The following is a 12800-nucleotide window of genomic DNA, read 5'->3' as shown; positions in this document are numbered from 1 at the left end:
TGATTGTGGTCGGGTGTGCTAGCCGGCGGGTTCTGTGCTTGAGGTCGGGAGCGCTAGTCGGCGGGATCTGTGTTTGTGGCCAGGTGTGCCAGTCGGCAGGTTTGAGGTCGGGTGCGCTAGTCGGCGGCTTCTGTGTTTGTGGCCGGGTGCCCTAGTCGGCGGGTTCTGTGCTTGAGGTCGGGAGCGCTAGTCGGCGGGTTCTGTGTTTCTGGCCGGGTGTGCCAGTCGGCGGGTTCCGTGTTTGTGGTCGGGCGTGGCCGGGAGTGGCTGCCTTGCTGAGCTGTGATTGGGCACGGCGGTCAGCTGACCGCGCGTCTCCACAGGACTGGGAGCCCCATCGAGGGAAGCACGTCAAGCATTACAAGGTCAGAGTGCTGGACGAGGGCGGCTACTACATCTCCGTGCGGAACAGCTACCCCTCACTCCTGGCTCTCATCGACGCTTACAGCCGTGAGTCCCGTGCACCAGGCCAGCCGATGGGCTTCACCAGCGCCTTTAGTGCGGCCTGTCATCGAGTCTCTCTTGTTGGCGTGGTTGGACTGTGGGGCGAGGGCACGGGCTGTGAGTGCCAGCCTTGCTAAGGCAGTCAGTGTGAAGGTGTGTTTGTCAGTGTGTTTCTCTGAAGGCGATAAGTGAGTGGCCTCCGGTTTTTTAGCGATCTTTAAAAGACGTGGAAAACACAAAGCTGATCAAAAACAGTGATGAGGATCGTGGTTGAGAGACGGTATTTATGAAGCTTATTTTACGTTGAAATTGAATGTTGATTGCCAACATCTGGCTAACCCAATCTGGTCTGCGAAGTTCATGAAGTATAATGAATTTTGACGTGTTTTTCAGAGGACTCCAAGGGACTTTGTCATGTGCTGACGCAACCATGTCCAAGGCGAAAACCTCAAATGTGGGACCTCTCGCTAGAAACGAAGAACCACTGGATGGAGATCGACAAATCGGAGATTACAATGAAGAGGGTGCTTGGCTCAGGCAATTTCGGCGAAGTGTGGTATGGTAAGCATCGGTTTCTCCCCACCACCCACTACCCCACCCCACCCCACCCCCACCTCTGGCCTTCGTACAGTCGCGAAGATAGGCTATCAGTCACCTCTTGCCATGGGGGACGTCAGACGGTGTGAGCTGTGCAGACCTGTGTGCGTGCCCAGGCTCGGTGGCCAGCTGGGGCGGTAGTTCGTGCCACGTGCGGCAGAACCGCCTCGCCCTGCTGACGACCGCCGCGCCGCAGGACTCTGGCGGGACAAGACGGAGGTGGCCGTGAAGAAGCTCAAGCCCGGCTCCATGTCGCCGCAGGCCTTCCTGGAGGAGGCGCAGATCATGAAGTCGTTCAGGTCGGTCGGAGGAGGAGTGGCCCCGAGGTCCGCTCCGCCTGGCAGTGCCAGTGGCGCTGTTGAGCTCTGACGCCCCTTGCGGAGGAGGTAGCCCCTCCCCTTAAACCCCAAGCCCCCAACCAACCCCACACTGGGAGATCCTTATGAGTGACGCCCACGAATCTGTTCAGTTTGTTGATAAAGGCGTTATGCCTCTGTCGGCACACGTTGCATACTTTCCCTCGCGTTGTCCTCCGTAGCTCGTGGGTGCGCTGCGTAATATGTATGAGCTACCTGTCCTCCCCCCCCCCCCCCCCCCGTAAGTCATTTCTCTTTTCGCGCACCGTTTAGCAGTTGCCATGCCAATTTCGTAGCTTTTGTGATCTGTTTATTGCAGGCGTCAACATTCATCCGCCAGCTTTTATTCTCCCCCCTTTTTGTGTTTCCTTTTTCACACGCGTCATGTAAGCAAGACTTGACAGAGAAGGCCGTCTGGTCTGGGCCTGTCCTCGCGATGTTCTGTCAGTACTGACGCGGGCCCCGTCCTCAGGCACGAGCGGCTGCTGGCGCTCTACGCCGTCTGTTGGTCGGAGGAGCCGATCCTGTTCAGTCGGTACTGACGTGAGCCCCGTCCTCAGGCACGAGCGGCTGCTGGCGCTCTACGCCGTCTGCTCGTCGGAGGAGCCGATCCTGATCGTGACCGAGTACATGAGCCGCGGCAGCCTGCTGGACTTCCTGCGTAGCCCCGAGGGCCAGCAGTTCGGGTTCCCCGACCTGCTCTACGTGTCGTCACAGGTCGGTGGCGCGCGCTGTCGGGCGCGCTCCGAAGCCGCGTCGGAGCCGTTGAGCCTTCCCATCTGAGCTGCCGGCACAGTGGCTTCGATTGTGCTAGCTCCCCCGGGCTGGACTCAATACAATGGAGAATGAACCGCTGGGCGTGAAATTTCAGGGCGCTGTCGTCATTGGCCCGCCTGTGAGAACTTTGTTGCGTTGCACCGCAAGGCTTAGGTGTTTTAGGTTTAGATCACGGTCCAGGCTCATCCCCCGCTGTTCACCAGGTGGCGAGTGGCATGGCGTACCTCGAGAAGAAGCGGCTCATCCACCGCGACCTGGCGGCGCGCAACATTCTCGTCGGGGAGGGCAACGAGGTCAAGATCTGCGACTTTGGCCTGGCCAGGGCGATTGAAGACAACGAGTACTGCCCGAAGCAGGGTGAGTCGCGGGTGGTGCAGGCCTCCACGCTGCCGCCCGACAGCTCGCCCCTGGCTGCTGCATATGCTGCCTGCCTATTGGCAGCAATAAGGCAGCCGCTGCCCGAGCTACCGTGCGTTTCAGTTTTGTTGGAAGGCCAGTACTGATTTGACCTATGCCAAGCGATGTCCTATGTACTGGATACATTACGGCCCTTGGTGGCGAGACCTTTCTTATATGTTCACACCGTGTGTTGATTTCCAAATGTTCCCTTACCATTTCAGTGATACTGTTTGTTCATATAAGCTTCGTTAGTTAATTACTCGGTTATTTGGGTTTGAGCCCTTTCGACCCGTATGGATCATTTTGGGGTTATGGGATGAAGGAGACTGGATGACGGTGGGGTAGGACTACATGCGCCTGTAGGGGGAGGGGGGGGGGGGCAACCGCCGGGCTTTGGCCCGCACACAGACCCCTCTGCGGGGTGTGTGCTGGGTACCGGGTCTGGATCCTCATACATGGCCTCTCGGCCCACTCGTGGCTGGCGCATGCAGCCTGCCCCGGACAAGCGGGGCGTCGCGATGATGCAGGGTGAGGCCATAAAGAGGAGGAGAGAGTCGGATATATCAACTTTGTGACTGGAAAATTGGTATGGTTATGGGTATGGGTAGGGGTATAATTCTCCTGTGAGAACCTGTGTGACCCAGGCGTCGTCTTCGCTCAGGGGCCAAGTTTCCGGTCAAGTGGACTGCACCTGAAGCCATCATGTACAACAAGTTCACCATAAAGTCCGACGTCTGGTCGTTTGGTGTGCTGCTGATGGAGATCGTGACGTACGGCGCCGTGCCGTATCCAGGTCAGTGGCCTTGCATCGCCCGCCCCCTCGCCCGGCCGTCGGGTGCAGCTGAACCTGACAAATTTGCCGACAGGCGGCGTCGCGCGGCACCTGCTTGCGCGCAGACTCGCTGCCGTGCCATGGTCCGGACGCGGCGGCGCAGCGCCGTGGCCAACCCCAGGCTTGCGCGCTCGGTCGGAAAATATTCTTATCGGCAATGCGCTGCAACGCGTGAAAGGCTTTGCTTTGCGCCAGTTGTTGGGCCGACTGACTCCAGCGCCCCCGCAAGGATTCAGGAGTACGTTCGTGTAATGTATGTGGTCGAAGTGATGGACCAGCGGGTTATCTGGTGTTCCCGACTGGCATTGTTCATCTTGACTTGCATGATGACAGGGGCGGATCTAGGATTTCGTCAAGGGGGGCCGCGGGACATTGTGGGGCCCTTGGAGTTTGGGGCCCCTCCATAAAGATGTATTTGCAGTTCATTCATTACATTTTAAGACGAGTCGTACGTAATATATATGCAGATATATATATATATATATATATATATATATATATATATATATATATATATATATATATATACATAAGTGGCTCTCTTCAACAAGTATAGAGCCGTCAGAGCAAACAAAAAGAGCGTAAGACCAACGTGGTGGGCCCCTAAACGATCGGTAGTGCCCCGTTACGCTGACACATAAGGCCCCGGTCATAGCAAGGTACTCTCCGAGCAAAGGGGAATTATCCAAGACCATGAATTGGCATGCCGCCTCCGCTTCACCGAGCAGTGCGGGGCGGGGGGATCAGGTCCTGCCCAGTGCCGCCTCCGCTTCACCGACCAGTGCGGGGCGGGGGATCAGGTTATGCCCAGCGCCATCTCCGCTTCACCGAGCAGTGCGGGACGGGGGATCAGGTCGTGCCCAGTGCCGCCTCCGCTTCACCGACCAGTGCGGGGCGGGGAGATCAGGTCGTGGCCAGTGCCGCTTCCCCTTCACCGAGCAGTGCGGGGCGGGGGATCAGGTCGTGCCCAGTGCCGTCGCCGCTTCACCGACCAGTGCGGGGCGGGGGGATCAGGTCCTGCTCAGTGCCGTCTCCGCTTCACGCCTCGAGCGGCCGCGCTCGCCGCCCCCGGCTTCTGCCTGGCGCCCGGCCGCCGTCCGCCAGCTGACCGGCCCCGCGCCATCGCCAGGCATGCACAACAGGGAGGTGATTGAGCACATCGAGCGTGGCTACCGCATGCCCAAGCCGACGTCGACGTTCTGTCCGGACGCCATTTACGGCCTGATGGCGCAGTGTTGGCACGGCGAGCCAGAGCGTCGGCCTACATTCGAGTACACCTTCCACTTCCTGGACGACTTCTCCATCTCGTCTGAGCTGCCGTACAGGGAGGTGCAGGACTAGGTGAGTCCCGAGCTGCCGTACAGGGAGGTGCAGGACTCGGTGAGTCCTGAGCTGCCGTACAGGGAGGTGCAGGACTAGGTGAGTCCTGAGCTGCCGTACAGGGAGGTGCAGGACTAGGTGAGTCCCGAGCTGCCGTACAGGGAGGTGCAGGACTAGGTGAGTCCCGAGCTGCCGTACAGGGAGATGCAGGGCAAGGTGAGTCCTGAGCTGCCGTACAGGGAGGTGCAGGACTAGGTGAGTCCCGAGCTGCCGTACAGGGAGATGCAGGACAAGGTGAGTCCTGAGCTGCCGTACAGGGAGGTGCAGGACTAGGTGAGTCCTTGAGCTGCCGCACAGGGAGGTGCGGGACTAGGTGAGTCCTGAGCTGCCGCGCGGGGAGGTGCAGGACCAGGTGAGTCCTTAGCTGCCGCGCAGGGAGGTGCAGGACCAGGTGAGCCCTTAGCTGCTGTGCAGGGAGGTGCAGGACTAGGTGAGTCACAAGCTTCTCAGATGGGGCCCCGACCGCCCGTTTCTCCAGTGTCTGGCAGCCTGCTTCGATCTGCAACGGTGCTTCTCATTGCTGCTTGATCTCTGTACACGCGCTAGCCGTTGCTGTCATATTTTAGCATGTCAGCACGGTGTGGAGGCGCATGGTCCGGTGGCCATGTACCAGCGAGCTGTTGGTTGCAGGTATAACCAATCGGGACCTGGTAATGCAACTGATCCGTGGCTACCGCATGCCGCGGCCTACCGACTGCCCGGAAGCTATGTACGAAATCATGCTGAAAGCATGGAACCTGGAGCCCATGTCGCGGCCCACCTTCGAGTTCCTGGTGCAGTACCTGGAGGACTTCGACTGCAGCGGCGAGGCGCCGTACCGGGAGGCCCCCGAGTAGCCTCGGCCGGTTCCGGAGCGCCGCGTGACCGGCCGTCTGCCGCCCGAGTCGGGGCGGGCCGCCGCCGGCGCAGACCTGGTTCCGCGCCGTCTCGTGGCGCAGGAGCGACCGCGACGCGGCCGGTGACACCGCGGAGCGACGGGCGCCGATCTCAGTCGTGGACCGCGCGGCGTGCGCCGGTCGAGGCGTGGCGTCCCGGCCGGTGGGTGGACTCTGGACACGGCCGCCGACGCGCGGCCGGCGGGGTGGCGCGCGCGCCGCGCCGCGCCGCGCTGGCCGCGGTTCGGCGAGGACGGCACGGGACTGGCGGCGGCGCGGAGCAGCCGACCAGCCGCCGGTCCGCGGACGGCCGTCTTTCACAGTGCTCCGGTCTAGTCCATTCAGTTTTCGTAGTGTCGGCCGACGCGGTCGGGCCCACAAAAGCGCCGCGTTACTTCGGTGGGCTAACTGTGTGTGGTATCGGTGCGGTATGTGTGTTTTGTGATGCGGAGGCCTCTGGTTTCTTACCTTTGTACCGACATTGATGTGATAGTCGCAAGTAGGTACATGTTTTCGAGGCGTGTGTTTATGTGCGGTTCTGCGCGAGAATCTTTTTTACCGAAGTGCGTGCTGGTCCTCCGAGGATATGTCGTGTGTCATTTGGCCGCATTTACACTGGTACCAATGTGTGTCATGGTATTCTGGACGAAGCTGTTGGAGCTCCTGCCAGTGGCTCCAAACGGAACATCATGGGACCAAAGCATGTGGAATGTCATTCATGGGTCCCTTGAATAAGTCGTCTGCCGTATTAGCACGCCGGTAGAACAACAAAGCTTATTTTCGCTTATCGCTCGTCGTTGCAAATTCGAATGGGTGAGACAAAGCTGCCGATTTTGTACGACTGGTTTTTGTGTAGGTGTTCGCGTGCACGCTCACTGCGCTACAACATGTGTCTGGTGTGTTCCCTTCCAGCGAACAGTGAGGCATTCATAGATTGTGTGTTTGCACGTCGCACGCTGCCAGCTGTGTGGCGGCGGTAAACAAGGTGTACATGTATGTAGTTTAGCTGCTCTTCGATATCCGCATTGCTCTGCATCCGCTGAAATATAAGAAACCTCGGCGAGGATATCGCTTGGAGTTTTTTGGTGGTGATAGAGGGGCATTGGTGGGGGAGGGCGGGGCAGACGTGCCACGCACAGAAGCTGATGCATGGTGAGGTAACGAGGCAGACGTTCAGAAATAAGATTCGCTGTCAAATTCAGTTGTTGGTGTGCGTTCGAAAAGGCCACAAACGAACGCGTTCTTATTGTTTTGGGCCATTACAGGTATACACATGCAAACTACGCCAAAAATTACCATTGTGGGTCCAGGGTTTTTACACTGGCAGTCATCGACCTTTCATACGCATGGCGGCACTGGAATGACGTTGGTTTGGTTTGAGCGTTGACAATATGGCGGGTCAAGTATTGGCAATGCAGTATGTTGTTAATACTCGACGTTGCAAGCGGTGATCGTTATCACGGGTAAACCAAATATACAAAAAATGCATTTAAAAACAAAGACACGTGAATCTGGTTAGTACTCCAAAATGTGCCGACACTGCCACAAAAAGGATGCCCAAATCAATCCGAGCCCCCATGAACTCACGCACTGACAAAGTTCTATGCGAAGGGTTGCACAAAACACGGGCGACTAAGCCAGGAGGTTGTGACCCACGCCGTGTATAAGATTACAAAACCTTAAAGGGTGTGTTCCAGATTTGTATGGGGTTTTGAACTAAAATAGCCATTTTGAGATCACTCGGTTCAGTCCACATGCCGCTCTTCTTGAGACTTAAAACCCAAAGTCATATAAACGTTTCATGACAGTTAAACAATGATGCACTGGGAGCATCTTTGCTAAATAGCGGCATTATGTTGTGTAGAACAGTCCAGTCTTTTCTACTTAAAGTATACCAATAATTGTAAGTGAGCATATTTCATCACATATTGTGCTTCCTTCAATATCTGCAAATGTCAAACATTGCTTCCTTGATGCTCGGCGTGATGGATGGCTCATGCCTCATCACTCGACGTTTTTTGGGGATATCTCGCCGCGTTGTCGGGGAGGTGCGCCTAAATTTTCGAAGACCTTTAGGTTGCGTGTGTGTTGACATCAAAAATTACCTGCAGCCTTTCTGGATTCGGAGTGGAGACGATCTTTTTTAGGTGCACTGTGGGCACTGGTACACTGATCCGTGACCGGCGTGGGCGGCGGGCGGCAACCAATGAACCCGCGGGTGGGTTGGCACGATTACGTAAACGGAGCTCTTAATGAAGATTGATACTCAAACACAAGCAAATGCTTATCATAGCACTCATCATTAGACCGGTAATATGTTTGTTTTGGTTTCATGTCGCAACCTGTATGGCTACCTGGCTACCAAACGTTGCTGTTTCCGTAGGCCACGTAGCGTCTGGCCGCGGCTAACAGTAAGTCATGTCCAATGTGCATGCGAAAATGATGGTGGATCTGAAATAAGTACCTTTGCGCGCTTTAGGGCATCAATTCGCGTATTTTATAGGCAGTCCCGGCGTAAATTTTACCTCCGCGATTGTAAAATGGATGACAAGAACAGATAAGAGCCTTAAAAGCTCCGTGAAGCATTCCTGGAATCTGGTGGTGGAACTGGAAGAGTAAAGGCAGCATGTCGTAGCTTTGAATTGCTGTTTCTATTGACATGTCCAAAGGACTGCCTGAAGGTTTTAAAAAGGGATACGCCCAGTCATATCTATGAATTGGTCTCATTAATTTCGAAAGACGTTTGGAAAGAGATATCGCGACTGTCGCTCTGGTTTGCACGGCTCCCGCCGCCTGGTGTTACCTGCAGTAGCCAATGCCGTTGGATTTTGCGCAGACTGCAATCCCGACCATCGCTGTCTTTGCTCCCGAGATTGTAAGCGTGCAGGCGCGAACCATTTGATGTGATTTATTTATCAGCCAATTTTGCAAAAGAACGAGCATTCTCAGGCAAGTATGGTTGGCCTTGCTCCTTTTTAACCCATTTCGACCCGCTGTTTGCATCACGAATGAAGACCCTTTTTTCTTTCCGGGAAAGGGCATCTTTTGGATAGAACACTAGGGGGCACACTATTGCGTTCTCCTAAAAAAATTATTTCTTTGCAACTTTCCTCTCGCCTTGCGCTGCACTACCGTAAGGCAAAGGGGCAGGAAAATCAGGGAGCGGGGCAGGAACTGAAACCCTTATAACTTTATGAAAGCTTAACATTTACCCTGTGGGCGTTGGATGAACAAAAAAAATCAAAATTGCTATCTCCCCATCCCCCGGCTTAAAACCACACCACTTGCTCCAAGCCAGTAGAACTATCTTTTAACAAAATCGTAGCTTGTTTTATGCACATTGCATGATATCGTCCAAGGCCAGCTAACCACAACAGTGGATAACCATGGCATGTCCACTGGCAAAAGCTTCGCTTGAGGAAATTTGGTGCGTTTTACCCTGGAGCTACGCTATGGACTGACCACTCGATTTAATAAGATTTTGTCTGCTTTTTGAGAACTATTAACAGAGAGTAAATTGGACCATTTACAACAGTGTCAATAAAAGTATCCCAATTGAACGCCGCTTGCGGACCACATAACTTTCATAATCCTTCCAGATTTACATCACTACCTTTATGGAACGGCCCTAGGCGCAGCTAAATATTCTCTGGTAGGTTACAGCTGCTCTCGCGCGCTGAGCCTGCCTTCAGCTGTGGCTGACCTGGCGGGCCGGGTCATGCGGAGGCATAGAGAATCTGCCTTCACTAGAGGCTGAACTGGCGGGCCGGGCCATGCGGAGGCACAGAGAATCTGCCTTCAGCTGTGGCTGACCTGGCGGGCCGGGTCATGCGGAGGCATAGAGAATCTGCCTTCACTGGAGGCTGAACTGGCGGGCCGGGTCATGCGGAGGAAGGAGAAGGTGTGACCATATATCGGATGTTGTCAGGGATCTACGATATCTTAGTGCTGATCAGCTCGTCAGATATCATATGTTGTGCCTGCTCAAAAAAGTCTTACTCACGGGTCAGCCACCAGATATAGCCGCGATGTTCACACGTGCTGAGCACACTCATGAAACGCGACAGGCTAACCAGCTGAGGCGCCCCCGAGCGGTGAGCAACTCTGGCACTCGCCGATTTAGCTACAGAGCATCGGATTTGTTTAACTGCCTGCCGCCCGACTTGCGCAATGTTCAGAGTCTAGGCCGCTTCAAGCGCCAACTTATGAAGTTGCTACTGAGGGAGGCGAATGTTGGCACATGGGTGGGTGCGTGTGTGAATTCGATTGTGTGATGCTACGATGTGAATGAAGTAGTGTGATTCACCGAGATGATCCCTTGACCGATGTGTGATGTGTTGGCTATTTTTATTAGGTTTCACATTGTTTCTTTTAGGCTCGTTTTTATCAATGATGACGTGTAACTTCTAAAAAGCCACTGGATCTTGTGGAAAGTTACGAAATATATGGATATGGATATCCTCTACAAGAAATTATGGACGCTCTACAATAAATAATGGACCTCTTTAAACCTGGATGGTCCCCTGTACATACCAGAATGGACCCTCCACATTCAATAGGTCTTAAACAGGTCAGAATGGGCCCTCTACAGGTCAGAACCGGCTCTCCACAGGCAAAAACTGGCCCTCAACAGTGAATAACGGGCCCCTCTACAGGCTAGAATGGGTCCTCCACAAACGGGACTAATGGAAGCTAGTTGATACTGGGCGCTCTACAAGCCTGAATCGGTTCCTATGCAAGTCGGAAGGAACCATGTCCAGGCCAGGATAGGCCCTCGCCAGTCAGTGATGGACCGACCCGCTGTAGCTCATGACGGGTCATCTACAGGTCATAACGGGCCCTCTACAGGCCAGAATGAGCCATTAAACCGCCGGAATGGATCCTTTTATGGGTACAATGGGTCGTCAACAGGTCAGAATGAGTTCTCCAGACAATAATGGACGTCTGCAGATCAGCATGGGCCTTTACAGTCCTGAATGGGTCACCACAGTTAATAATGGGCCCCCTCCAGGCTCAAAAGTGTCCCCCTGGTCAGAATGTACTCTAAATAGGCCAGAATAAGTTCGCGACCGATCAGAATGGAATTTTACAGGCTACAAAATCCATTTGCACATCATACTTGGCCCTTATCATATCAAGATAGGTCCTCCACAGACCCCCCCCCCCCCCAAGTTAGGGAGAATGAGAGCGCTCCCCAACTTTCAAGGTGGGGGTGGGGGGTGGGGGGTGGGGGGTAAGCTGCCCTCATTACCCCCCGGTTCCCGCATCCTAGCGCCTCCGTAGGGTCGGTATGCACAGTTTTTGCGCCACCAGGATGGTCAAGGTGGTTAAGAGCTTGAATGGAGGGAAAACGAATGAGAGGGAAAACGATGAAAGAGGCATTGAATCGTTGAATTGATGATCCGATGAACTCTTACGCAGCATTGTCGATTATAAGTTTTCGTGCCGCTTTCGTCATATGTCTCCGTTGGTTATTGAATTTGTGACAACCACTATCGTTGTACATCACGCTATTAGTGCATTTTTTATGTTAGGATAATGTGTACTACATAACAGCCGAAGCAAAAGTTCTACAATAGTCATCAGCCATCTGCTGATACATCCACTAACCAGCTAGCCGTAAATAAGCCAGGAATCCAGTTTGTGCTTGATTATGATGGCATTTAGCAGCCATCTATAGTTTATTTTGTCATGATGTCTCCGAAATTCTTAGCCTCAAAATGACAGAACCCGCAATGGTCTGGAGAAAACGGACGAACGCCACGCATGCGCATAATTAGATCACTAGTTTTCTAGGGCTGCGCGCAGTGGGATGAGTCCCCGAATGAAAACAGGGGTAAGAATCCTAAAATGTCATGGCCGAAATACGATGATTTTGGAGGGAAAGGTACACAACAATATTCCGCCCTCCCCCACCCCCATCCTTGACGAAGTTCTGGATGCATTATAAATGTACGGTCAAAACTCATAACACTGTACCCCGTTGTGCTCAGAATCAAACCGGGCTCACGCCCGTTTGTGTCCTTGCGAGGCATAGTTTGGTACATATGAGTATAAAAACCCGAAAAAATTGTATTTTCGAAAAGCTTTGGGCTTTGATCTTGAATAATGGGGTCACCTATTGAGATATAACACCATAAACTTATTACCAACCGTGAGATCTCGTGAGGTCTAATCCATTAATGTTTTGCCAAGCTCTATGTTTCTTAGTTTGGAATCGGAACAGGGGGGTTGCATCGCCGGTTCCTCTTCCCCCAAGCAGTCCGTGTTATGCAAAACGGCAAATTATAGCGAGGGTCAGCAAATTCTAGGTCAACAAAGTCTTCAAGCTAGGATGATCATTTAAGATCTGACACACCAACATAGTTGCAGCAGATTACCATGCGTCAGAATGGGGTGAAATTGGACGCTCGCCCGCAAAGAATTCCAGCCAAAGTCATGGCAACAAATTAAGGTTCGGGCAGGTAGTAGAGTTACGTATATATATATATATATATATATATATATATATATGCATATATAAATATGTGTATATGTATATATATATATATATATATATATATATATATATAAAAACTCATGCACATCGCTCCTTATCATTATTTCCCTTTCCCTCCATGTCCCAACTCATCCATCCTTCTCCTTCCCCTTCCGCTCTCCTCTCCTCTCCGCGCGGTCCTCTGACGGATCAGCAGATCGCGTTCGTCCTCAGCGGCCAACGCCCGTCACAGCCGCGAGGGGCCCGGGCCTGGCCGGCTGCCCTCTGGATCGATCTGCGCCGACCGTCGGCCGCGTCGACTCGCCGGCCTTCCCAGTCAGAGGTGGAGCGGCGGCGGAGGGCAGGGCACGGACTCAGGTGAGCAGCGGGAGACGGCGCCGTCAGAGGCGGACAGGGCACGGACTCAGGTGAGCAGCGGGAGACGACGCTGTCAGAGGCGGACAGGGCACGGACTCAGGTGAGCAGCGGGAGACGGCGCCGTCAGAGGCGGACAGGGCACGGACTCAGGTGAGCAGCGGGAGACGGCGCCGTCAGAGGCGGACGGGGCACGGACTCAGGTGAGCAGCGGGAGACGGCGCCGTCAGAGGCGGACGGGGCACGGACTCAGGTGAGCAGCGGGAGACGGCGCCGTCAGAGGTGGA

The 12800-nt window shown here is 54.3% G+C and overlaps 1 protein-coding gene across 2 annotated transcripts in view; it reads left to right on the top strand.

The window, feature by feature from the left end:
• Positions 1 to 5801, top strand: part of LOC119098460 (tyrosine-protein kinase Src64B) — a 43676-nt gene extending 37875 nt beyond the window's left edge. The window contains exons 7-14 of one of the 2 annotated variants that reach the window (XM_037221382.1): positions 324 to 450; positions 838 to 1005; positions 1238 to 1340; positions 1958 to 2114; positions 2378 to 2531; positions 3235 to 3366; positions 4535 to 4746; positions 5416 to 5497. In XM_037221382.1, coding sequence (XP_037077277.1) covers positions 324 to 450; positions 838 to 1005; positions 1238 to 1340; positions 1958 to 2114; positions 2378 to 2531; positions 3235 to 3366; positions 4535 to 4746 — 1053 coding nt within the window. In that variant the 3' untranslated portion in view covers positions 5416 to 5497. Of the gene's footprint in view, positions 1 to 323; positions 451 to 837; positions 1006 to 1237; positions 1341 to 1957; positions 2115 to 2377; positions 2532 to 3234; positions 3367 to 4534; positions 4747 to 5415 lie in introns of both variants that reach the window. The other variant, XM_037221383.1, reaches the window with a different exon arrangement.
• The last annotated feature ends 6999 nt before the right edge of the window (positions 5802 to 12800 follow it).

The sequence above is a fragment of the Pollicipes pollicipes genome, unplaced genomic scaffold, assembly GCF_011947565.3.
Source record: "Pollicipes pollicipes isolate AB1234 unplaced genomic scaffold, Ppol_2.1 Scaffold_4740;HRSCAF=5597_pilon_pilon_pilon, whole genome shotgun sequence".
Taxonomy (NCBI): Eukaryota; Metazoa; Arthropoda; class Thecostraca; order Pollicipedomorpha; family Pollicipedidae; genus Pollicipes; species Pollicipes pollicipes.
This window is presented reverse-complemented; position numbering and strand designations above follow the sequence as displayed.